Source organism: Alnus glutinosa, chromosome 13, assembly GCF_958979055.1.
Source record: "Alnus glutinosa chromosome 13, dhAlnGlut1.1, whole genome shotgun sequence".
Classification (NCBI taxonomy): Eukaryota; Viridiplantae; Streptophyta; class Magnoliopsida; order Fagales; family Betulaceae; genus Alnus; species Alnus glutinosa.
In genome coordinates this window covers 20,377,104-20,405,009 of record NC_084898.1, presented here as the reverse complement: position 1 = coordinate 20,405,009, position 27,906 = coordinate 20,377,104, and the positions used below count along the sequence as shown (strand labels likewise).

Genomic DNA, 27,906 nt, shown 5'->3' with positions numbered 1-27,906 from the left:
TTCAAATAAAAAATCTTGTCTTTATTGTCTGCAATCAAAAATCTCACTGCAACAGAATGCTCTGATCTTGCATCTCCTCCGATCATGTGAGCCGCACCTAACCACATACACAAAAATCCAGAATTTGATTTTTATTTCCTAACCACTGCAACATGTGAGCAGACACTACATTCCAATGACTCCCATTCCTCAAACCCTCCGATGAACCACATTCTTGCTCAGCCTTACTCTGCACAGACAACAAATTGCAAACAATTCAAACTAAAATTCTATGTTTCACACACCCATTCATTTCTTCCACATAAAACTAATCGAAACGCAACCCCAAATCACTTCCAAACAAACAGTCAATCCAATTAACTAAAACAAAATGAACAAAAATCAGAAATACCCATTAAGAAAAGAAAAAAATTGAATTGAAAGCTGAATCAGAAATACCTTGGTTTCACTCTCCATTCTCTGCAAGTTTCCAAACTTTTTTCATCTCTCTGAACGACTGAACCCACAACATTCAGAACAACAGCAACAAAGCAGATCTACACCGGCACATGCAATAAACAAAGACTACTGAGAACAACGGCAAACAGAGCAGATCTGCAACAATATACACCAAAACCAAATATTATACAACCAAAACAAAATCTCTCAGAAAGGGGGAGCCAAAATAACCCAAGAACAAGCGGAATAAAAAACAATGGAACTTTTAAACTATATTACCTCTTATCCTATCTCATATAACAAATCCCATAAAAATGTACAGATGGAGAGAGAGAGAGAGAGAGAATACGAACAGAGAACGCCGGAGAGAGAGAAACTGCAGGAGAGAGAACGTGCCGGAAGAAGGACGGCCGACGACACTGTGTGAGAGAGAGAGAGGCGTTGGGGACAGGAATACAGAAGAAAGAAAAAGCAGGGGAGAAGATAAAGAAGAGGAAATTTTATATATATATATATATATATATATATCGTGGTGGCCTGTTTGCTTCAAAAGTTTTAGGTTGTATTGATATTGTGAATACTTAACTCTTTCGTGCTAGACAGTTTTCCAAGCTTATGTTGTTAATCGTGAATACTTGATGATTAATTCATCCAAAATTAATTAAAATTGATAAGTACATCAATTTTATAAAAAAGCACTGGCAGATGCGGCCCAACTACAAAAAATATACAAGAGTAATTCAAATTAGGATTGATCCAATGATGACTTTAAAAGTCATGTTATATTTGGGAGGATAAGAGAGAAATAAGAGTCTTGCATATGGCATTATTCATATGTGTGTGTGTTTGAGTTTATCTAGGTTTGCATTTAGCCATCTAGGTTATTTTGGATGGCTGAGACTTTTTATTATTTTCAAGGATTAGGATGTAGTTTTTATTAGATTTTCGAGGCTAGAAGAGTGTGCTTTAATTGTTGTAGCTAATTATTACTCAGCTTTGATAATTTTCAGTAGAGAAACTTATTTTCTTTCTTTTCCCATTGCTGTATAGCCTAGAAGACCAGCCTCTTGGCAGTGATTTTGATCTGAATTACTCTCTTTGATCTTGAAATATCTCTAGCACAAACAGATCTATTTTCATGGGTATCTCCTACATCACATCCACACACACCCCCTATTGAGTCTAGAACCCATGACCTCAACGTTCACCTTATTTTTACATGAAAAAGAGATGTTATTTGGATTAAAGCTCATTGACACCAGAAAATATGCATGTTATTTGAAGTTGTACATCTACATGTCGTTAGTATCTCATTGCGTTTGACAAATATATGGCTGTTTTTCTATGTATGTATACTGCCCCCTGTTCTCTGTGTTGAAACATAAGTTGGCAGTTGGCCAAACCATAGTAATTTACTGATGGAGGCATTGAGCTGTTTGATTAGTAAGTCATTGGATACAGGGCTTCAAAAGGTTTTTGAGATTGGGATAACCATAATGGTGACATTGTTGCCTTATGCATACTTTATGAAATAGTTATTCTTGTTATTATGAGTTTTGAGCTGTGTCCAGCATGATGCAAATAATTAGGTTTTTAATTTTAAATTTAATTTAAATTTTTTTAATTTTTTTTTTATTTTTCTGGCTAGCAGAACTCAGGTGTTTGTTGCTTCCTAGTTTGCTGGTTTATGAATCTCTATTACAAGAAGTTGCACTGATTTGTGTCATTGACATACCATTCGGAAACCCATGAATTGGACAAAATGTATTAAAATGGAATTTGTTTAGCCCAATTCATGTGCTTGGAGCAAGAAAAAAAAGGGTGAATTCAAATTCAATTCAAACCCATGAATTGAATAGAATTAGAATTTTTGTGAACTGGTCAACAAAAGATCATATCAAATCTAATTTGAGAAGAAGAATCAAACACTACTGCTTTCATATTGAGGATAGCAATTAGTCTTTAATGATATTTTTAACTTCATTATTTTTTCATGTGAGTGTAACCGGTAACGTCTTCTTCTGTAATTTATATAGCATAAAACTTAGTTGTGTCAATTTTGTGCTTGACCTGCAAAGTTTTTGTTGTTTCAAAAGTAATTTTTCACTGTAACTATTTAGGTAGCACCCAGAAGTACATTGTTGCTAACTACATTACTATCCTTTTTGTCATATTTCATCTTCTTTGCAGGTAAATTGCTTTGTAAGAGGAGTAGATGGCTTTTTTGTTTAAGGGGATGAAAGAGGAGGCATCTGAATGCCCCTTTGATGCAAAGGACATTCAGAGATGTCCATTTTTGAGGAAAATCAACAAACCCACTAGCTTTTCCTTCTCTTCAGCGAATTTCCTCATTCCTGGAAGTTCTATTTCTTTTCTCCTTTATATATTTTGCTTTACCATTTGTTTAGTTACTTCTTAATCTTTATTAATAGATGATGATTTATCAATATGCTTTGATATTGAGATTGACTGTGTTTTATTTTCTTCAGGCCCAATTTTGACATGGCGTTTAGCCTCTTTCATGGGAAGGATGGGGTTGTTCCACTCTCATGGAGATCTAATGTTCATAGTGACATTCTAGAACCTGAGCCTTCACCTTGTTAGAAATAAAGAGAAGGAGATGGATGTCTGTAATGGAAGAGGGACAGAACATGGAGGTAAACAAAGGACTACATCTTTACTGATTTCCTTGCATACTCGATTACAAAGTAATCTAATATATAGACTGAATAAAAAGGTAAAGACCAGATTACAAAGAGATAAATTAAAGGTTAATAACATGGTGGTATGGGTTGAGGAATGGCTTGACCAGAGGGATGGCTTGCTGCTGCAATGGTGACTTGTGATTGTGGAAGACTTGTTGATGCAGAGATGGTGAGGTTGCTGCAGACTTGTTGATGCTGATGAGTGGTTAACTTGTTGCTGAGGTTTATCCTCTAATACACCTTAGTTCAACCCTTTAGCAGCAAAAGCAGCCACCATAAGTTTGTCAGCATTTGGACTGGGAGGGCCATTTGGCTTTGGTAACTTCTCTAAGAAGTGGAAGAAGCAGAAGAAGTCTGAGCCGTCCAGCAAGAGGGAACCCTCTTCTGAGGTTGATTTACATCCTTTTGCCAAGGCTAACATTTTATTCTGAAAAAGGAAGTGATTTTGGGAAAAATTGCACAAGGGTTTGTTAACCAATGCATTGGTGCTGTGGGATAATAAAATCTGTTATGGGATTTCGAATATCCAGTTTAGGAAATTAATTCATAATTTCATCTTATACAGATAATTGTTTAAGATGTTGCATTAGTGTCATTCTATAAACCTCACTTGAAAATTGTGACGAGCATCAATGTAGAGGAAATAATTTGACAGGCAACGGTCCAATCCGGCAACTCACAGAAGAATTATGTAAAAATGCTTAATGAATCATGCCCTGTGCTCTCAATTTCAAATAAATAATTAATTACTTGTTGCAAACCTGACTGAGACTTCTTTTTGTTTCTGATCAACCATGCAGAAAGGAAATGTATCAAAACACGAGGCACTGGGAAATGCTTGGTTAGAAACAGGAAACTGCCCAATTGGCAAGACCTACAGAGCAGTGAGCCGTGTCCTCCCTCTTGTGGCAACAGCTCTTCAGCCACCACCTGGTATGAAGTTTAGATGCCCTCCAGCAGTAGTTGCTGCAAGTAGGGCCATAAATTTTTGACATGACCCGCAAACTTGACATAAAATTAAAATATTATGGTTAAACTTAAAAGGTTTCGAGTCATAAAAGGGTTCACCCATTAGACCTGTTTAATAAAATGATCATTATCGGGTCAACTCGTTTGACCTGTATATTTAAACATTCTTTTTCAACATTAAAAATTAAATCTAAATAATCATGTTACCTCTCTCTTTCTCTCACTATCTAAATAGTAAAAGATTAAACTAAAAAATCTCACAAAAGACAAAATAGGTCTATTTCTTTTATTGAGTTAGAATTTGAAATAATATGATTATTCAAACAATACGATTTTTTTTTTCAGTTTAAATTTGTGTTTTTATTTTTATTTTTGTAGACTTTATTATATAATGGGTTAAACGGGTCGTGTCGTTTCAACTTGTTATTTAAGTGGGTCGTGTGGGTGTTAAAGAATATGACATTTTTAGTTAAACGGATCGTGTTAGGGTTGGCCATTAATGGGTTCAAGAGTCAAACGGGTTGACCCCGAACCCGACACGCAAACCCGTTTTGACAGCCCTGGCTGCAAGGGCTGTCCTTCCCAGGATTGCCGTTGTTAAAAACTTATGCCCTCAGCCTTTACCTGCTAAAACTCATCAATCTTGTGAATAATCTTTCAAGTGGGTGTCTGTTACGTGAATGATTTTACAAATACGTAATGAGATAATTTGTTAGGTTTTGAGAAAACTTATACTCTTTAGATTCGTTAAAGGGAACCTAAACCTTTTCAAACACAAAATTTGAGATTAATTTTTTGCATACTTTCTCATTATTTCGTCATGCTTAAATAGAAAATATTACAACCGTAATGGTGGAAATAAAAATAAGTATGGTAATTAAATTATTTGATTTGATTACCGTCAATTACAATCAATCCTCTAAAAAATAATTATTCTATAAGGTAAGTATCAAATCATAACACATATTCTAACATAAAGAAAATACTCTACCATATTATATATTCTAATATTAATATTTGCTCCGCGTAGAATTCCATTTTCATAACAATATTTATGTTATCAAATTTATTTATTTACTTTTTCCTTCTTGTGGGTAGCATATACTGCAGGATCAATTCCCTTTTATGATTAACTTGGGGCCCTAGCTATTTCTTAGAAAACTACTTTTGTTTTTATAATGTGACCTATGAGAATAATTACTTTTTCTCTTAACTATTTAGAATATAATAATTGTTTGGGGAGTTGTGAAAATTAGAACCACTGCCTGAAGAAAGGAAGCGCAAATGGCAAAGAGAAATGGACTGGTTACTCTCCCCGACCAACTATATGGTTGAGTTAGTTCCTGCTAAGCAAAATGGTGCAAATGGCCAGACCCTGGTTTGCTAAATCAATCTAGTAAGAAATTACTTCACCAAGGAAGAGTGGTACATCAAGTGTTCAAGGCTGCCTAATCAATCAATGAAAATGTTTTGCTTGAAATGCTCGTGCTGGCCATTATCTAAGATGCTCATCCCAAGGTAGTTAAACTCTTCCATTTAAAAGATTCTTAATTAATCTGCCTTGCCCAATTCTTGTAGGATGTTGGGCAATCAATTCTGGAAGCATATTCTCGTGTTCTTGGAAACTTGGTGATGAGTGCCAAATATTGTGTATTTGGACCCCTTGATTTGCACTAGTTAGACCTTTAGCCTTGTTATTTTCTAATGTTTTGGTTAGTTTTTGTGTTTTCTGTTGTTGTAGGACAATAAGAGAGGAATGACAAATGTCATAAGGAAATAGCTGGAAATTCGGAGAACCTGACAAGTCGATCGATCGAACTTAAAATTCGATCGATCGAAATTTTGCCCGAAGTCGATCGATCGAAATAAAAGTCGATCGATCGAAATTTCCCAGAAACTGCTTTTGCAGAGCGCGCCAGAACGCCCAATCAGAAGCCAAAAAGCAGTCCTCCCTCTGATTTTCGCTGCAGAACACGCTGGTTTCGTGTTTGTGGTTGTCTCTAGCAGCAGAGGAACCTTAGAGGAGGGTAGATGAGTCATTTCTTGCCCTACCTCTCTTCTATAAAAGTCATAGCCATGCCTCCTTGTTGGAGAGTAGTAGAGAGAGTAGGAGAGGAGAGAATAGAGCAGAAATTCTGTAGATAGGTTTAATTTCGTCCTTTTTGTAGTGTAATTCAGTAGTTCATTTTCAGATACTTTCTCTTTGTAGAGCTTCTCTTTCATTTCCATGGTTGTTCATCATTTTCTTGTGGTGTTCTTAGTCATGGAAGGCTAGTAACCTCAACTAGGGTTGAGGATGAAGCCTTTCCATTGATGACACTCACAATCTTGCTGTACCACTTGCACATTTAATGATATATTGTTCAAGTTCCATTCATTTAAAGCTTTATCTTTTGCAATGAATGTGGTTAGTGGTGGATAGAGGACATTTTATGTGTTTCAACCGACTAATACATTGTTTTATCGGTTTGAATGATGATATCCATTGTGATTGAATGATACATTGGATGTTTTGATTTCAATCGGTACTCTTTGTGATTTGTCAATGTGTTGGATTCATTTAATGGTTCTTGGGTTTATGGTTAAGAAACTTGAATAACACCCTAAGCTTAATGTTCTTTGGGTGTTCAAGTGGAAACCAAGAGTGTGAGTTGTAGGATTTGGTTTGGAGGATTCCTTAACCTTAGTTCCTTTTAATTTACATATTTCATTACATCTCTTTCCTTTAAGTCTTTTGTTCTTCAATCATTTTTCAAACCTTTGGAACTAGGTTAAAATGAGGTTGATTAAGCAAGACACCAATATTTGACCATTTCCCTGTGGATTCGACCTCGCACTTGCACACACTATATTGCAAACGATTCGTGCGCTTGTGAGTACTATTTAAAACACACATCACTTGGCCTATAACATTCTGTCTAGGATAAGAGATAATTTGGAAGATGGTTTGAGCACTCCAAATTCACCAGTGGTAATGCCTTACTTCTTTGATATAAATCATTGCGAAACTTCAGCAGTTGGTATAGATTTAAGGCACTCGTTGATTGATCAGATGAACAAGGTGCATGGGCATTATTGTGACTCTAATTCAAGTAGTACTTGTGATTTGGGATCTTCATACAGTGAGGCCAAAGCAAGTTCTGTGGCTGCAATACCAAGTCATAATAGACTTTGTGCATCGACAGAGAGGCCTGTGTTAGTGTGTCTCCTAAAAATTCACCTTGATAAACAGAAACAAAAGATGTGTGGTCTTCAATAGCTTTTCTTTGTAAAGATAATTTTGGTTTGCCTCTTAAAAAAGGTGTAGTTGAGGTCATGGCGAACTTTGGATGTCATGCTTGGAAATATGTAGCAAAGCATTTACCATAATTCTTCCATGGGCAACAATTCCTACCAAAATCAAAACTAAGCTAAATTGATTTCAAATTCTTTAAGGTGCAACAATTCCCGTGAAAATAAAATTTCAGGCTGTAATGAAATTCTAGAACCCTTGCAACTTGTAGACAACTACTTCCAAGTGTAAGCTAGAAGCACTTCGTAAAACAACATCTTTATTGAAGATAAACATTAATTTGAAGTATATATGTATATATGTATATATATATATATATATATGTATATATTTACCTTCCTTTCTGAAATCTTTGTAACCTGTAAAAGGCTTTATATATTACTGAAATGAAATCATAACTTGAAATCTTTACCTTTTAATTTCTTTATCTCTGAATGCTCCAATCTTTTAATGTCTGGAGACCTCCAACCGAGAGGTTTTCTTGTCTTGGTGTCCTTTCCATAACCATTTCGGGTCGTCCGAGGAAAGGACTCGGGCCGATTCTATCTTGGATGTTCTTGTCCTTCCGAAAACCTGCAATCCCGCCGTCGTATCCTTTCCATAACCCTTTCGGGTCGTTCGAGGAAAGGATTCGGGATATCTTTAACCTTATCCTTCGGAAACCTCAAGAAAGAAAAATCCAGCCAATTTGAGCCGTGATTTTTGAAGATGAGAATCGTCATTCCTCGTGATCTGATCGCGTAGTCACCGTTGCGGATTTTTTTTTTTATGAGAAACGAATAATCGTTCCCACAGACGGCGCCAAACTGTTGGTACAGTTTCCGGTACAGTGACGTATCGCCTTGTGATTCGTTGCCTTCCTCGATGTTCGTTCTCCTTGTAATCTGCAAAATAACAAACGGCTCGTTGGGGGTGTCGACCGGACCCCCACTCCGATGCCTAAGTCAGTTCAAACTTATTTTTTGGAGAATATCTGTAATCTCAAGAGTTCAGAGAATCTGCTTGTTTTTAATACCTGGCGTAGTAGTCTTATTTATAGGCTCACAGTTCACAGTTATAAAACTGCTAGAGTGCTTGGAGCATAATCTAATTAGGAGTCTGAGTCCTAGATCACATAGTCTTGAATCTTATCTTTCTAATTAGGAGTCTGAGTCCTAGATCACATAGTCTTGAGTCTTATCTTCATAGAATTCAAATTGGGTAGTAGAGTCCAAACTGGATATGACACTCTCTTTAGCTAATGTCATTTTATTAGGTACCTTATCCCATATTTGATGGGATAGAAGTCTATCTTGATATATTTTGAATATCCGTCTTTTTGGAGATAACGACTGGTCTTGTACTTAGGTCTGATCTGGCCGGGCCAACCCGATGGGCTCGGCCCCCGATACTACCTTAGGCCCACATGTCTTTGGTGTTAATTATTTCTCCAACAATAAGGGTGGCTGCCGGTGACAATCACCCCACTTGGGGAGGGGGTGGCCTGTGAGCTACCCTCAGAGGTGGCCAGCGTCACCTTTGGGGTGGCTCATTGCCTCCCCATGTTCCGAGGGTGGCCTGCTTGCCAACCTAAAGGCTAATATGGTGGTGTGCTAACCACCCCAGAGGTAGCCGGCTCCACCTCTAGGGGTGGCTCACCATCAACCCCTTACTCTAGGGATATGGGGTTGGGGGTGGCGCGCGACCACCCTCGCCCCCAAGGGGGTGGCTACCCCCAAAACCTCTCATTTTTATTTTTTGTAAAAAATAAAAAATAAAAATTGAAGTTTTTAAATTTATAAAATGATTTCGTTTTACTTTATGTGTCAATGCCTACGTAGATAAACAGTGACTCACCCTAATTAATAGGCGTTGGAGAAATGTATGGACGATGATTTTTTCATGTGAATTCTCTAAGATGCTTATTTTTGCTTGAAGTTGTATGAATTGGTTTAATATGAACCTGCATGAGCTTTTGATTTCCAACTTTGTCGTTCATTTGATTTAGTTTTTTTTATCCTATTAATATTCTGTATCTCACAGTCTAAATTAGTGTTGAGTTAATAATTCTTTCCATGTTTTTTTAAACATAATGGTGACATTGTTGCCTTATGGATACTTTATGAAGTAGTTATTCTTATTATTATGAGTTTTGAGCTGTGTCCAGCTTGAAGGTAGATTGGGAAAAATAGTCAATTTATTATGAGTTTTGAGCTGTGTCCAGCATGATGCAAATAATCAGGTTTTTAATTTTAAATTTAATTTAAATTTTTTTTAAATTTTTTTTATTTTTCTGGCTAGCAGAACTCAGGTGTTTGTTGCTTCCTAGTTTGCTGGTTTATGAATCTCTATTACAAGAAGTTGCACTGATTTGTGTCATTGACATACCATTCGGAAACCCATGAATTGGACAAAATGTATTAAAATGGAATTTGTTTAGCCCAATTCATGTGCTTGGAGCAAGAAAAAAAAGGGTGAATTCAAATTCAATTCAAACCCATGAATTGAACAGAATTAGAATTTTTGTGAACTGGTCAACAAAAGATCATATCAAATCTAATTTGAGAAGAAGAATCAAACACTACTGCTTTCATATTGAGGATAGCAATTAGTCTTGTAACGATCCACCCCCAATGACACAATACTGTCCGCTTTTGGCTCCCCATATCAGACTTCCCAGGAGGTCACCCATCCTAGGATTGCTCTCGCAACGACTCGCTTAACTGCGGAGTTCTGATAGGTTCATTGCCATCACGGCTTTAAAACGCGTTGTGTCATATAGGGTGCATTTATACATATAAGCACATCCTCATTCCCAGACGATGTGGGACGTCACAATCACCCCCCCTTGGGACCCAGCGTCCTCGCTGGCGACCCTCATGGGATCACCCCATTCTTGGCATCCCAGCGAGTGCCCGCCGGCAACCCTCTTGGGCTTGTGCACGCTCCCACCATCTCAGGCTGGGCAATGGCTCTGATACCATTTGTAACAATCCACCCTCAATAACACAATACTATCCGCTTTTCCTAACAAACCCTATAACAAACTGCTCTGATACCATTAGTAACGATCCACCTCCAATGACACAATACTGTCCGCTTTTGGCTCCCCATATCAGACTTCCCAGGAGGTCACCCATCCTGGGATTGCTCTCACAGCGGCTCGCTTAACTGCGGAGTTCTGATAGGTTCATTGTCATCACGGCTTTAAAACGCGTTGTGTCATATAGGGTGCATTTATACATATAAGCACATCCTCATTCCCAGGCGATGTGGGACGTCACAATTCTTTAATGATATTTTTAACTTCATTATTTTTTCATGTGAGTGTAACCGGTAACGTCTTCTTCTGTAATTTATATAGCATAGAACTTAGTTGTGTCAATTAGCCCTGCAAAGTTTTTGTTGTTTCAAAAGTAATTTTCACTGTAACTATTTAGGTAGCAACCAGAAGTCCATTTTTGCTAATTACATTACTATCCTTTTTGTCATATTTCGTCTTCTTTGCAGGTAAATTGCTTCGTAAGAGGAGTAGATGGCTTTTTTTTGTTTAAGGGGATGAAAGATGAGGCATCTGAATGCCCCTTTGATGCAAAGGACATTCAGAGATGTCCATTTTTGAGGAACATCAACAAACCCACTTGCTTTTCCTTCTCTTCAGCGACTTTCCTCATTCCTGTAAGTTCTATTTCTTTTCTCCTTTATTTCGCTTTACCATTTGTTTAGTTTCTTCTTAATCTTTATTAATAGATGATGATTTATCAAAATACTTTGATATTGAGATTGACTGTGTTTTATTTTCTTCAGGCCCAATTTTGACATGGCGTTTAGCCTCTCTTTCATGGGAAGGATGGGGTTGTTCCACTCTCAGGGAGATCTAATGTTCAGTGACATTCCAGAACCTGAGCTTTCACCTTGTTAGAAATAAGGAGGAGATGGATGTCTGTAATGGAAGAGGGAGAGAACACGAAGGTAAACAAAGGACTACATCTTTACTGATTTCCTTACATGCTTGATTACAAAGTAGTCTAATATATAGGCTTAATAAAAAGGTAAAGACCAGAGTACAAAGAGATAAATTAAAGGTTAATAACATGGTGGTATGGGTTGAGGAATGGCTTGACCAGAGGGATGGCTTGATGCTGCAATGGTGACTTGTGATTGTGGAAGACTTGTCGATTCAGAGATGGTGAGGTTGCTGCAGACAGCTTGTTGATGCTGATGAGTGGTTAACTTGTTGCTGAGGTTTATCCTCTAATACACCTCAGTTCAACCCTTTAGCAGCAAAAGCAGCCACCATAAGTTTGTCAGCATTTGGACTGGGAGGGCCATTTGGCTTTGGTAACTTCTCTAAGAAGTTGAAGAAGCAGAAGAAGTCTGAGCCGTCCAGCAAGAGGGAACCCTCTTCTGAGGTTGATTTACATCCTTTTGCCTAGGCTAACATTTTATTCTGAAAAAGGAAGTGATTTTGGGAAAAATTGCACAAGGGTTTGTTAACCAATGCATTGGTGCTGTGGGATAATAAAATCTGTTATGGGATTTCGAATATCCAGTTTAGGAAATTAATTCATAATTTCATCTTATACAGATAATTGTTTGAGATATTGCATTAGTGTCATTCTATAAACCTCACTTGAAAATTGTGACGAGCATCAATGTAGAGGAAATAATTTGACAGGCAACGGTCCAATCCGGCAACCAACAGAAGAATATGTAAAAATGCTTATTGAATCATGCCCTATGCTCTCAATTTCAAATAAATAATTAATTACTTGTTGTAAACCTGACTGAGACTTCTTTTTGTTTCTGATCAACCATGCAGAAAGGAAATGTATCAAAACCCGAGGCACTGGGAAATGCTGGGTTAGAAACAAGAAACTGCCCAATTGGCAAGACCTACATAGCAGTGAGCCGTGTCCTCCCTCTTGCCACCACCTGGTATGAAGTTTAGATGCCCTCCAGCAGTAGTTGTGCAAGTAGGCTATAAATTTTTGACACAACCCGCAAACTCGATACAAAATTAAAAGATTATGGTTAAGCTTAAAAAGGTTCGGGCCATAAAAGGGTTGACCCGTTAGACCTGTTTAATAAAAGGGTCATTATCAGGTCAACTCGTTTGACCCGTATATTTAAACATTCTTTTTCAATATTAAAAATTAAATCTAAATAATCATGTTACCTCTCTCTTTCTCTCACTATTTAAATAGTAAAGATTAAATTAAAAAAACTCACAAAAGACAAAATAAGTCTATTTCTTTTATTGAGTTAGAACTTGAAATAATATGATTATTCAAACAATGCGATTTTTTTTAGTTTAAATTTGTGTTTTTATTTTTATTTTTATAAACTTTATTATATAATGGGTCAAACGAGTCGTCTCGTGTCAACTTGTTATTTAAGTGGATCGTATTAGGGTTAAAGAGTCTGACCTTTTTAGTTAAACGGATCGTGTTAGGGTTGACCCTTAAAGAGTTCACGGGTCAAACAAGTTGACTCAAACCCGACACTCGAACCCGTTTTGACAGCCCTGGTTGCAAGGGCTGCCCTGCCCAGGGTTGCCCTTGTTAAAAACTTTCGCCCTCAGCCTCTACCTGCTAAAACTCATCAATCTTGTGAGTAATCTTTCCAGTGGGAGTCTATTACGTGAATGATTTTACATATACTTAATTAGATAATTTGTTAGGTTTTGAGGAAACTTATGCTCTTTAGATTCGTTAAAGGGAAACTTTTCAAATACAAAGTTTGAGATTAATTTTTTGCATACCTTCTCATTATTTCATTATGCTTAAATAGAAAATATTACAACCGTAAAGGTGGAAATAAAAATAAATATGGTAATCAAATTATTTGATTTGATTACCGTCAATTACAATCAATCCTCTAAAAAATAATTATTCTATAAGGTAAGTATCAAATCATAACATATATTCTAACAGAAAGAAAATATTCTACCATATTATATATTCTAATATTAATATTTGCTCAACATAGAATTCCATTTTCATAACAATATTTATGTTATCAATATTTATTTATTTACTTTTTCCTCCTTGTGGGTAGCATATAATGCAGGATCATTTCTCTTCTTTGATTAACTTGGGGCCCTAGCTATTCCTTAGAAAACTACTTTTGTTTTTATAATGTGACCTATGAGAATAATTACTTTTTCTCTTAACTATTTAGAATATAATAATTGTTTGGGGAGTTGTGAAAATTAGAACCACTGCCTAAAGAAAGGAAGAGCAAATGGCAAAGAGAAATGGACTGGTTACTCTCCCCGACCAACTATATGGTTGAGTTAGTTCCTGCTAAACAAAATGGTGCAAATGGCTCGACCCTGTTTTGCTAAATCAATCTAGAAAGAAATTGCTTCACCAAGGAAGAGTGGCACATCAAGTGTTCAAGGCTACCAAATCAATCAATGAAAATGTCTAGCTTGAAATGCCTGTGCTGGCCATTATCCAAGATGCTCATCCCAAGGTAATTAAACTCTCCCATTTAAAAGATTCTTAATTAATCTGCCTTTCTCAATTCTTGTAGGATGTTGAGCATTCAATTCTGGAAGCATATTCCCATGTTCTTGGAAACTTGGCCTATAGCATTTTGTCTAGGATAAGAGATAATTTGGAAGAAGATGGTTTGAGCACTCCAAATTCACCGGTGGTAATGCCTTACTTCTTTGGTATAAATCATTGCAAAACTTCAGCAGTTGGTATAGATTTAAGGCACTCGTTGATTGATCAGATGAACGAGGTGCATGGGCATTATTGTGACTCTAATTCAAGTAGTACTTGTGATTTGAGATCTTCATACAGTGAGGCCAAAGCAAGTTCTGTGGCTGCAATACCAAGTCATAATAGACTTCGTGTATCGACAGAGAGGCCTGTGTTAGCGTGTCTCCTAAAAATTCACTTTGATAAACAAAAACAAAAAATGTGTGGTCTTCAATAGCTTTTTTTTTTTTTTTTTTGTAAAGATAATTTTGGTTTGCCTCTTAAAAAATGTGTAGTTGAGGTCATGGCGAACTTTAGATGTATTGCTTGGAAATATGTAGCAAAACATTAACCATAATTTTTCAATCGACAACGATTCCTACCAAAATCAAAACTAAGCTAAATTGATTTCAAATTCTTTAAGGTGCAACAATTCCCATAAAAATGGAATTTCAGGCAAGAATGAAATTCTAGAACGCTTGCAACTTGTACACAACTACTTCCAAGTGTAAGCTAGAAGCACTTTGCAATACAACATCTTTATTGAAGATAAGCATAAATTTGAAGTACATATATATATATGGTTATGAATCACTGATAGAGCATTTCAAAACATGACTCAATAATTCTGTCAACAGCTCTAAAATAGATATGCCTCCAATTCTTGTTAATGATTAGGATCCCAAAGAAAACCCAAAATCCGAATGCATAAGAGACAGCAACAAATGCATAGAAGAATAAAGGGCTATCGATTATTCTAGTCTCTTCCTTTTCTTCCTCATGTCCAGGTTCAAGTTGGTTTGTAGTTGAACAGTTTCTCGGCAGAGGGTCTCCACATAGATCTGGATTTCCATCATAGCATTGCGACTCGAAAGTTGAGAACTGACGCTCAAATGGGACTCTTCCAGAAAGATTGTTATAGGCAACACTAAATACTGATAGAGAAGTCATTTCAACAAATTCAAAAGGGATTCTCCCACTCAATTTGTTGTGGGAAAGATCCAAGCTCTCCATGTTTTTCAAGTTTTGAAAAGAATTTGGAATGGGGCCTTTTAGAAAATTATTCGACAAGTTCAAGGACCGAAGCTGCGACAATTCTCCCATTTCAAAAGGAATGTTACCTGTCAATTGGTTTGATGACATGTCAATTATAGTCATCATTGAGAGTGGGATACCTTTGTAAGCATGTACCTCATGTTTTACTCGCAAGTCCGTTTTAATTTCAAATTTAGGCTCTAGTCCCTCTGGATGTGTCAGGGAAAACAGTGGACCCTTTTCCATGAAAGAGTTTGAGCCATTAGAGCTTGGAGAACTCTTCTTCCATAATATAATGTTATCAAGGCAGGAGGGAATACCTCCCGAAATATGATTATCAGAGATATCGAAAACTTGCAAACTTTCCATTTGACACATTCTTCGGAGTAGGTGACCTTCAAAGCGATTTCCACTTAAAAGAACTTGCACCAAGCGAGGATGATCATACAACCACTTTGGAATATTACCAGACAAGTTATTGTTTCGAATATCTAGGATTACCAGAGAGGGGCTGTTTGATATTGCGGGTGAGATCATTCCTTGAAATTGATTGCCGCCGAGTTGCAAGCACTCCAAGCTTGTCATGTTGGCGTCCCTTGGGAGCATTTCTCCTTCCAATGTATTGTTTGATAGATTTAGATATACCAGTAGGGTGCCATTTCTAGTCAAACTTTGCGGTATTGTCCCTGAGAGCTTGTTATTAGAAAGGTCTAATGCTTCAAAAGATAGATTACCAAAAGACCAAGGAATGACGCCCTCTAATGCATTTGAGGACATGTCAACATCGGATAAGATTGGAAAAAGATCTCCAATATTTTTGGGAAGAGAACCTTTGACATTATTATCAGACATGTCGAATAATTGAAGTGATGAAGTTCGATTAGCAAAGCAACCACGAAAAAGTGAACCATCAATTTTGTTACTTCTCAAGGATAAACCCAAGATACTCGTGTTGAATAGCAACTGACAAGGTATGCTTCCCTTTATTAAGTTGTGAGACAAGTCTAGCGATTCCAAGGCAACTTGGGTGGTGATAAAGCTTGGGAAAACGTGACCATTCTTTTTGTTGAGGCTACAATTCGCCAAGTTCAGAGAATGTAGCTGAAAGGTTGGAACCCATGAGGGAGATTCAGTTTCAATTTCCAAATTGCAGTTGCTTGAAAGATCAAGGTATTGGAGACTTGAAGCATTGGCAAAAGTAGAAAATGATAAAACCCCATCTAATTGATTGGCCGAAACATAAAACCGCATAATCTTGCTTTGATTGGAGAATATTGATGGAGGTAGATTACCATGAAAGCGATTACTCGAAAGACCAAGGGTTTGGAGACTTGAAGCAAATATTGATAGAGGTAGATTACCATAAAAGAGATTACCCGAAAGATCAAGGTGTTGAAGACTTGAAGCATTGGCAAAAGTAAAAAATGATAAAACCCCATCTAATTGATTGGCCGAAACATCAAACGATCGAATCTTGCTTTGGTTGAAGAGTATTGATGGAGGTAGATTACCATAAAGACGATTATTTGATAGAGAAAGTTCTTCAAGGTTTCCAATCATCCCAAGACAAGAGGGAATAACGCCTTCCAGTCTATTATCCGTAAGATCCAAATACTTTAGATATTTTAATCGCGTCAATTCGCAAAAAGCTGCACCAAAGTGATCGAGTGTGAAGAATGAGTTCCAATGTAGGATATTATGTATATGCTTAGAAGGCATCAAAATAATGAACAACCTAATATTGAGGTTAGAAAATATTACGACTAATTATGAATTATGTGAAACTCTGAAGTTAGGATTCTTTACAAGATCTCAAGGTATGAATTGAGAGTCATTTAGAATTTCAGGAATCAGCTAAAATGAATTGAGCAAATAAAATTAAATGAAGCTGGACAAATTATTATGGGATTAGAAAAGAGAAAAGACGAAAGTAAAGAGTTCTCACGTACCTTCAAGCCTTCCTCCAATATGCATGCCACTCAGTTTTAGAAGTTCAAGTTCATCAAATAAGGTAAACAAGGTTACATTTGGATACCATGTACCTATTGGTAAAGTGTAGGAGTTCTCGGATCCCTCTCCCAAATAGTATCTCCCTTCCAAATATATTGCGATGACTGGTCCAGTAAGACCATGACTACAAGTAATTGGGAACGCTTCACAACAATCCCTTCCGTCCCAATCCCGAAGAAAAAAAACATTTGTGGCGTTTCTGATCTCCAAGAGAGCTCTCGTCTGTTCTTTGGTGCATCCAGCTTTAACACAAGCCAAAGGAGATAAAGTGATGATAGCAAAAACCCAAGCAAAAATGGCATTTTTAGCAAAACAAGTAGTCTCCATTTCTCAAGAGATTCTGATGGATGCAACTACAGAAACTGCCTTTATATATATATAAAATGCAATACTGTTGGCAAGTCTTGAAATATTAACCCACGCGCGCATTTTTGTGGAGAGCAGTAATGTGTATTGGAAATTGCTTGGAAATTACTACATGTATGACCGAAAATGCAGCTGCTTTTTGAACTTTGAAATTATGACCCAAGACTCCAAACCAAGAAGCACGTATGTGTCTATGAAATTTATATATCTATCACATCCAATTGATCAAAGGTATAGAGGCCAGTATGTGTGTATGAACGCAAAATTCTTCTCAATTCCCATTATCCATCTTCCTGTACCTTGACGTCAAAGCTCACATCATTTCAAGACTTGAAACCAATGGTCGTCGTCGGGACTCGGATAGTGGGGACACTCTTTTCATGATTCCCGTGATTTATGCCTAGCAATAAATTATGGATGGGTTTTGTTCATAATTTCCAAAATTGTTACATTCTTTTTTTTACTTGAATGGGTGGAATTATGGATGGGTTTTGTTCATAATTTCCTGAAGTTAATTCTATGCATAGCTATTTTATGCAATACTACTGTTAATGTTATATCATGCAATATATATATATATATATTGGATGAATATTGTTTATACAAATTAGTAACATTATTTCAAGGATTGATATTATTTCCCATGCAAAGTTATTACATACTAACAGTACATTATTATACAATGGAAAAGCAAAAAAGGGAAGGTAATGTTTAAAAGCATGTTTTAAACGTTAAAATTAAACTATGAAAAACAAACATATCTCAATAACACAATTTGATATCAATTAAACGGTAAAACTATATATATATTTCTTTCAAAGTAAGTATGAAACACAATTCAGTAAATTAAAGAGATGATCTAAATTATATTTAGGGATCTTAAAAATGGGATGGAAATCATTCAAGGCTAAAAAGGTATCAATAATACATTTTTTAAACAGAAAATTTAATTAAAAATTCAGGTATTCACTAAATCTGACTAAATTGAGAAATCATATCAACAAAAGAGGTAAGGGATCAAAATAATGTTTAGGAAGAACTTCACTTAAGGGTACCAAACTTTCATCATTTTTAAAAGAAGATACCTGAAGTTCAAAACGTTTCAATTTAAGGTATCTATTTTTCGAAAAGTCTCAATCAAGGAATGTGTCATTGATAAGAAAACCAAACCTGATTATTTTGCTGCATTGTCATATCAATTAACAAAACAATAGAAACAGAGAAATCGCAAAATAGTTGATGCCCTGTTTACATCTTATTTATGATTAGTTTATCCCATATCAGGAGGTTGGATCTATAGTACCCCTATTATGAGGGTGCGGACATTTGCGCAAGGGCATGTACTCATGCATGACAAAAACTGTTTTTCAAGACTCTGAGGGGCAACAAAAATTGTAGAGGAGCCCGAGTGGGCCAATTCCGGTCTTAATTATCAAATATCAGTTGATCGAACAGAACATTTGATTGGTTAATGGCTCCTTTGAGTTTATGATTTTCTTTAGGGAAAATATATTGTTGGCAAGTCTTGAATAATCCAAGCGCAGTGTGTATTGGAAATAGCTTCAAAATTACAACTACTTTAATTATGACCAGGGCCGGCTCGTTGTATTTTGGGGCCTAAGGCGAGAATTTTAAATTAGGCTTTTTTATATTTAAATATTAAATAATTTTTTTTATTTTATATTTTTATTTAAAATTATTCTTTTCAATGTTATACTGCTAGTAGGTAATAAATCTATATAAAAGTTTTTTTTTCTTCATAATTTTATTATTCAATAAAAATTTCAAATTTCAAATTTCCGTTTGATTGTTGAGAATTTCTTCAAGCTTCTTCGCAACAAGTTGAAGTACTTCAGTTTTTGTATTTTATTTATTTATTTATTTTAAGTACTTAAAAGTTTTTTTATTTTTTTTTGTTGACAAAGTTGTCATATAAGAGAGGGAAAAAAAATGCCCCCAAATTGGAGTAAGATCCCAGCTCTCCAATGACCGGAAAAAAGAGAGGAAACGTGGCTGTTCAATAGCCACACATTCCTGATGACCAAAAAATACAAAAACGAAAAGGTGTGGTTGTGCATTTTTTTGTCTTTATATCTTGTTGCCTTAAAAGAAAAAGTCTGAGAGCATAAAATATTGAAAGCAAACTATGGAAGAACTTCAAGAAAGATCTAGAAGACCTCTAAATATCAAAAAGAAATCGAAAAAGAAGTTGCAGATCTGACCTTGGGTACGAGAGATTGCTGAAGGAGAGGCAAAGAGGAGGTGAGAGGCGGCTGGTGATAAAGCGAACAAGCTGCTACGGTGATCTTTCCTATCATCTGGCTGCTGGAGAAAATTGTAGAGCATTTCAAAGAGTGGTCTTGGTAATTTGTGGGAGAGATTGTTCTGAAAGTAAGATTTGTGTCTTCCTTTTTTCAACAAAAAAAAAACTTCATATTTGTGGTTTTGAGCCCGATGGTTCATTTTTCTATGCGGAAGTTCTAAAGTCTTCTAAGTGTGAGATAATGCACTTCTTTTTTTTCTTCTTTTTTGCCAACTTATTGTGTTCTAACGATCGATTTTTGTGGAGTTAAATCTTCCAAAGTGGAGATAATTAATGACCATTTGTTTTGATTTTTGTGGAGTTAAATCTTCCAAAGTGGAGATAATTAATAACCATTTGTTTTGGTATTAATAGTTGTGTTCTTGGCATTTGAATTTTTTTGTTAATGGGAGTTGAAGAGTCTCCCAAAAAAGAGATAAATAATAATACTTCTTCTTTTCTGTTTTTTATTTTTTCAGAATCGCATTAGACTACATTTTTTTTTTTTTAAATGTTTTATTAGACTATAATTGGGCCTTAACAAATGTATTTTTTGGGGCCTTCTTTTCTCGGGGGCCTTAGGCTACCGCCTAAGTCGCCTAAGGATAGAGCCGGCACTGATTATGACCCAAGACCCCAAACCAAGAAGCACGTAAAAGCTTTAGCCAAAAACTAGTATATTTAAATGTCTATGAACGCAAATTTCTTCTCAACCCCATCCCATTATCCATCTTCCTGCATGTTGACGTAGACTTGCTTAATTGTGAATGGTTGTGGCTGCCTTTATATATAATGTGCATAAACGTACGAGGGCTGGATCGATATTCAATATTAGGAAAATTTGTCCCTCTGGGTATCCTTAAAATGCGTTGTATTTAGGCTTCTAGCATAATACTTACACATAGATGTATCATGTATGTATACATACATATGTATAGATATAAGCTAAGATACATATATTAGTAATAATTAATATTGCAGCAATCAAAATTGTTACTTTCGGCTATTTCAAAAATTCCCAAAACTTAATTTAGATTCTTCTTTGTTTAAATTTTGAAATTAAATTTAACATATATTTATAAAATATTTCTTCAAGATAAACAATGCTATATTAATTAAACTAACATGTTCATGATACTTATACTCGAAATCCGCATCTCCTAGGCTATTAGGGCCAATTGATTTTGGTTGATGTGCTTCTTGCATGTTGGACGATGAAAAACGTATTATATTTAATATGATGTACAATCAAAAGATTTTTCAATCTTGTGCGTGAAACACCAGAAATTTTAAATTTGTTCTTTGAAAACGAATTTTATGTTTTTCCATTTAAAGATAGAGCATTAGATTAAATTCTATGTGTAATAACGAAAAAATAATAATTTGTAAATCAATAACATATATTGGATAAAAAATTAAGTGATAAGAGGGACACATTATTTTCGATTGTTAACGAAAATAGAAAAGTATTTTACGTATATAATTTCAAATAGAAAAGTCTTTTTTCTGGTAGTTTCTTGGAAAGTTCCCTCTTGCTCGATCTGGTCCAATCTGCAAGGCCATGGAAGCATATGCTTTCTATTCAACTCTTTATTCTAACTTGTCATGTGATTCTCTGGTCCAATCTCTATTCACGTTGTTATATTAAATGGAGGTGTTAAACTCGTGAGATAATTAGAATTCTAAATGTAGTACTAGGAGGGTATTGATATGGAAACTAAACGCATATAATTTTCAACATTTGAGAACACATTGTAATTAATCTTTGAGGTTAATATGTTTTGCAAGTGATTGTATAACCGGGTTTTAATTTAAGTATCAAAGTCAATTTCATATAATTGTGAGGAAAATGTTGGGGAATTCGAATGTTTTGGATCTTACAAAGCTGCTTTTTGAAGTTTGAAATTATGACCCAAGACTCCAAACCAAGAAGCACGTATGTGTCTATGAAATCTATATATCTATCACATCCAATTGATCAAAGCTATAGAGGCCAGTATGTGTCTATGAACGCAAGTTTCTTCTCAATTCCAATTATCCATCTTCCTGTACGTTGACGCAAAAGCTCACATCATTTCAAGACTTGAAAGCAATGGTCGTCGTCCGGACTCGGATACTGGGGACACTCTTTTCATGACTCCTGTGATTTATGCCGTGAATCCATGAGAAATAATTGTGGCCCATCACACTTAGCGGTATAGAGGTACGTGTCTACGATAGGCAAATTTCTTCTCAATTCCCTTTGTCCATCTTCCTGGACGTTGATGTAAAAGCTCACATGCATCATTTCAAGACTTGAAAGCAAGGGTCGTCGTCAGGACTGGGGAGTAGTGGGCCAATTCCGGTCTTATCAAATATCAGTTGAACGGAACAATATTTGATTGGTTAATGCATGGCTCCTTTGAGTGGCGTATGATTTTCTTTACGGAAAAGATATTGTTGGCAAGTCTTGAATAATCCAAGCGCAGAAGCGCTCATTTTCTGGGGAGCAGTAGTTTGTATTGGAAATAGCTTCAAAATTACAACTACTTTTGGTTTCCTTTTCTTTTTCTTTCTTTTTAAACTTCAAATTATTACCCAAGACCCCAAACCAAGAAGCACGTAGAAGCTTTAGCCAAAACTTGTATATTTAAATGTCTAGGTGGGAGAAGTACTACTGTACTAGTAATAATTAAGGTCCCGTTCGAATCTGTGATTTTAAAAAGTATAATTTAAAGTGTGTGATTTAAAAAAGTGATATTTAAAAATATAATTAAGTGTTTGGCAAAATCGCAGTTTAGTCTTTAAAATCGCAAATTAATCTTTAAAATTTCGTATTTTCAAAAAAGCATCATCTTACTTAGCGATTTGAAAAGGTATATTTTCTACGTTTTAAAATCTGAATTTTTAAAAACTTAGTTACCAACCGATTTAGTTTTACGATTTGGTTTAAAATCGCACTTATTGTTTCCAAAATCGCAATCCTAAATGTACCCTTAGTATTGCAGCAATCCAAATTGTTACTTTCGGCTATTTAAAAAAGGGAAAAATTATATCTAGTCCCCAGGTTTTCACCTGATTTGGATTTAGTCATTGAGTTTTTAATTTCAATAATACAAAATCCTTAAGTTTTGCCAAAGTTTAAAATAGGTCATTCTGTCACTTTATTGTCAAAGTTAACGTGTTACATATATCTCATTTAACAAGCTAGCATCCATGTTAACCCTTGAATGCAATGCCATGTTAGCAAGTAGCAAGTGCCAAATCATTCATGAAAAAAAAAAATGTTACTGAGGGGTTGCTCTTTAGGTTATTAGATTTTGTGTTTTTTTTTAAGTTTCATAGTTAGATCGATTAGTTTTTGTGGGGTTTTTTATTTTTTTTATATGAATGACGACTTGGTATTTTCTGATGTGGCATTGCATTGTAGTGTTGACGTGTGAACAAACTATTAACTTTGACATTAAAGTGATAGAGGGACCTATTTTAATTTGGGCAAAATCTAAGGATTATATTCTTGAAATTGAAAACTCAATACAACCTACAAACCCAAAGCGAATTGAATTAATTGATTAAAATTGAGGGGTTTGATGAGTCTTCGACCTTATAGTCTTATATCTATATTTCGATAAGACCCGAACTAGATATGCAAACATGAATCGTCACCCATACTTTAAACCAAACAAATTAATTAACTTTAGCATGTTATTTTAGTAACTAGCTAATGTAATAATTTTTTTTTTTTTTTTTTTAAAAAAATGACATCTTGATAACCGTCTCGTCAATTTCCATCCTCATTTGTAGCATTTTTCTTAATTTATTTCGTCTGCTAATTTCTTACCTTTGGTAATTAAATAGCTTAAATATTTTTATGCCCATCTATTGAAAGTTGAATCATGGTTAGTTTGATTCCCGAAACAGTAATTAATCCAATATATATATATATATATATATATTGGACAACCACCAAAAGTTGTCGTACCTCTGCTGGACCATAACTGGAAGCTGTCGGGCCTCTACTAGACCACCGCCATAGGATGTCGGAAGTCGTTGATCGTTTTCTACCGTCTTTTATTTTATGTATGAGTTAAACAACGAAAAATATTTTCAAGAAAATCATTTTTTTCTCGACGAATTTTTTTTACGTCGAAACAAACTAAGTCTTAATCCTAGCTAGAAACTAGAATTTAATAATATATTCCACCCACATAAAAAATAAAAAATAAAAAAAAAAAAAAAAAAAAAAATCCCACAAAATTGGAAATTAACATCGAAGTTGCGATTGAGATGGAGAGAGAGAGATTAGGAATTGAATGATTTCACATGGGTTTAGGGGCCCCTCCTAATGTATTGTGCGATTAAACGAGAAGGGTTTGGAGTGGTGGGGCTGACTGATGAGATCAACGCGCAATGAGAGATAACCGTAAGATGGGATCTGCATGTTATTGAGAGAGAGAGAGAGAGAGAGAGAGAGAGCAGGTGGATAGCACTTCGGCAGCAACATGATGCCACGTGTCAATCAATTATAACACTCCACATGGCAATTGACATGCATGCCCCCACCCCCCATGTGATATAATAATATAATAATCTTTTAAAGCTATTCCTTAATTTCCAAGCAATTTCCGATACAGACTGCTCTCCAAGAAACGTGTGGTTGGGCATGACGGATCGGATTTAAGCATTTCAAATGAGTAATTTTATACGTTTTATATATATATATATATATATTGTATTCTTCTAAAACTGATATGACTTTTAAAATTATAATTTAATCAATTATAAATTCAATGATAATTTAATAGCCACCTCATTTTTAGAGAAATACAAAAAAAGTATGATAATGATATATAAAATTACTCATTTCAAATAAACAAATTTTCTTAAAACTACATGGAAAAGATTCTTTCAATTTAATTTAATATAAAAATGACGTGTCCTTTTTTAGTAGGATATAAAATGCATTTTTTTTAAATAAAAAATAAAATTCATTCCAACTTTGTTATTGCTAAAAAAGAAAAAACCTAAAATTTTTTTACATGTTCAACGGATACATATAAGTTTTTATAGACAGGATCAGTTGATCCTCTTAACCCTCCCAGATACATTGGCAACTTGTTTAATTTCTAAATTTATATATCTATCACTTCCAATTGATCAAAGGTATAGAGGTACGTGTCTACAAAGGCAAATTTCTTCTCAATTCCCATTATCCATCTTCCTGGACGTTGATGTAAAAGCTCACATGCATCATCTCAAGACTTGAAAGCAAGGGTCGTCGTACGTCGGGACTGGGGAGTAGTGGGCCAATTCCGGTCTTATCAAATATCAGTTGAACGGAACAATATTTGATTGGTTAATGCATGGCTCCTTTGAGTGGCGTATGATTTTCTTTACGGAAAAGATATTGTTGGCAAGTCTTGAATAATCCAAGCGCAGAAGCGCTCATTTTCTGGAGAGAGTAGTTTGCATTGGAAATAGCTTCAAAATTACAACTACTTTTGGTTTCCTTTTCTTTTTCTTTCTTTTTAAACTTCAAATTATGACCCAAGACCCCAAACCAAGAAGCACGTAAAAGTTTTAGCCAAAACTGGTATGTTTAAATGTTTAGGTGGGGGAAGCACTATTGTACTAGTAATAATTAGGGTATGTTTGAATTTACGATTTTAAAAAGTGCGATTTAAAATAACGATTTTAAAATGTGCAATTTGAAAAAATGATTTTTAAAAACCCAGTTAAGCATTTGACAAAATTATAGTTTAACCTTTAAAATCACAAATTATAGTCTTTAAAATTCTGCGTTTTTAAAAAACATCATCTTACTTGCGATTTGAAAAGACAAATTTTCTGAATTTTGGGCAAATTAATTAAGCTTGGGCGTGCTTCATGGTTTGAAAAAAATAAAATAAAATGGAGGCTTACTTAATTGTGAGTGCTCAAATGAAAAAAGAGATACGATTAGCTTCCATTGGATTCTATTATCTTCATTAACTTTAGTCAGCTATACATAATTTGAGCATCTTTCTTTTCTTTCTTTCTTTCTTATTCTCTTTTTTTTTTTTTTTTTTTTTTTTTTTTTTTTTTTTTTGAAATTGTAATTGCTTTTTAAACTTGAAATTATGCCATAAGACCCAATTTCACAACTGGAAATTAAGTTTTATTTATTTATTTTTAACATGTTCACATAAGAAGGGGAAGGAAAATTCAAACTAGTAACCTCCGCTACATGAGTCGTGATCTCTAGCCGATTGACTTACCCCTTAGGGACAAAAGTCTCCATTTTGTGCAAATCAAGAAGCACGTAAGGCATTATTCAAAAGTAGTATATATTTCTCAAAAAAAGAGTAGTTCATATATATATATATATATATATGAAAGCACTAGCACTCACCAAAAATTCAATTAGAAAATTTGTCCAAAAGTAGTTCATATTGAAATTGTAAGTCGTCTAATCCCTTTTCATGACTCCCGTGATTTATGCCGTGAATCTGGGTGAAGTATTGTGTTGATGTGTGACGAAAGAAATGGAAGAGACCCACGGATTAAGATCCTCTCAAATTTTATTTGTGTAATGACTCACCCCAACAATACAATATTATTCATTTTTTACTCTTCTCAATCAGACTTTTTAGGAGGTCACTCATTTTGATACAAGTCTCTGAAAAGTACACTTAACTGCAGAGTTCTGGTGAGTTTATAGCCATTATAACTTTAAAATTTATTTTGTCAAAAATAGTACAAATATAAATATAAACTTAAAATTATGCCTTAAGACCCAATTTGACAACCAGCAATTAAGTCTCCGTTTTGTCCAAACCAAAAAGCACGTAAAAGCTTTAAATGCCCATGCAGGTGGGGGAACTGAGACAGATCGGTTAGTTAGACCTATTCCTTAATTTTCAATACAGATCGACTGCTCTCCACAAAACGTGTGGAAAACTGCACTGCTTTTAAAGCTATTCCTTAATTTCCAAGCAATTTCCAATACAGATTGACTACTCTCCAGTGACCCAGTCTCTAGAAAACGTGTGGTTGGGCATGACGGGTCAAATGGACAAATTTTCTTGAAACTAGGGTGGAAAAGATTCTTTTAATTTAATTTAATATAAAAATGACGTGTCCTTTTTTAGTAGGATATAAAATGCATTTTTTTTTAAATAAAATAAAATTCATTCCAACTTTGTTATTGCTAAAAAAAAAAAAAAAAAAAAAAAAAAAAAAAAAAAAAAAAAAAACTAATTTTTTTTTTACTTGATCCTCTTAACCCTCCCAGATACATTGGCAACTTGTTTAATTTCTAAATTTATATATCTATAATCTATCATCGCATCCAATTGATCAAAGGTATAGAGGTATGCGTGTATGAAGGCAAATTTCTTCTCAATTCCCATAATCCTCTTCCTGTACGTTGACGTAAAAGCTCACATCATTTCAAGACTTCAAAGGAATGGTCGTCGTCTGGACTCGGATAGTGGGGACACTCCTTTCATGACTCCTGTGATTTATGCCGTGAATCCATGAGAAATAATTGTGGCCCATCACACTTAGCGGTATAGAGGTACGTGTCTACGAAGGCAAATTTCTTCTCAATTCCCATTATCCATCTTCTTGGACGTTGATGTGTAAAAGCTCACATGCATCATTTCAAGACTTGAAAGCAAGGGTCGTCGTCGGGACTGGGGAGTAGTGGGCCAATTCCGGTCTTATCAAATATCAGTTGAACGGAACAATATTTGATTGGTTAATGCATGGCTCCTTTGAGTGGCGTATAATTTTCTTTACGGAAAAGATGAGAGTTTCTACCCATCTTCCTTTTATCCCTCTTATCATTCTTTTATAATAAAAAAAATTAATTTTTATTAAAAAGTTGTCTCTGATGTGGCATCAGAAATAACATTTTAATAAAAATCAATTTTTTTAAAGAAAAGAGAATGATAAGAGAAAATGAGGGGAGAATCTTTAGCATTTCTCCGGAAAAGATATTGTTGGCAAGTCTTGAATAATCCAAGCGCAGAAGCCCTCATTTTCTGGGGAGCAGTAGTTTGTATTGGAAATAGCTTCAAAATTACAACTACTTTTGGTTTCCTTTTCTTTTTCTTTCTTTTTAAACTTCAAATT

At 35.1% G+C, this 27,906-nt stretch overlaps 2 protein-coding genes and 1 long non-coding RNA gene across 4 annotated transcripts; 1 reads left to right on the top strand and 2 right to left on the bottom strand.

Annotated features, from left to right (window-relative positions):
- Nucleotides 1–935, bottom strand: LOC133853809 (uncharacterized). 2 transcript variants are annotated; one of them, XR_009896747.1, is made up of 3 exons: nt 792–935; nt 439–594; nt 1–229 (listed from the first exon to the last, which is right to left on the bottom strand). It is a non-coding gene; the product is annotated as an uncharacterized LOC133853809 (long non-coding RNA). The 2 variants fall into 2 exon arrangements; XR_009896748.1 differs by having other exon boundaries at nt 439–536.
- Nucleotides 936–3,058: 2,123 nt separating this feature from the next.
- On the top strand, nt 3,059–4,135 carry LOC133853955 (uncharacterized). Its single transcript, XM_062289975.1, has 4 exons — nt 3,059–3,095; nt 3,251–3,312; nt 3,389–3,532; nt 3,944–4,135. Exons 1-4 carry the CDS (start codon nt 3,059–3,061, stop codon nt 4,133–4,135), a joined length of 435 nt encoding a protein of 144 aa, XP_062145959.1.
- Nucleotides 4,136–14,619: 10,484 nt separating this feature from the next.
- LOC133854674 (receptor-like protein 56) lies at nt 14,620–17,468 on the bottom strand. Its single transcript, XM_062290929.1, has 2 exons — nt 17,081–17,468; nt 14,620–16,780 (listed from the first exon to the last, which is right to left on the bottom strand). The coding sequence occupies exons 1-2, from the start codon at nt 17,466–17,468 to the stop codon at nt 14,688–14,690; spliced, it is 2,481 nt and encodes an 826-aa protein (XP_062146913.1). The 3' UTR covers nt 14,620–14,687.
- Nucleotides 17,469–27,906: the final 10,438 nt, after the last annotated feature.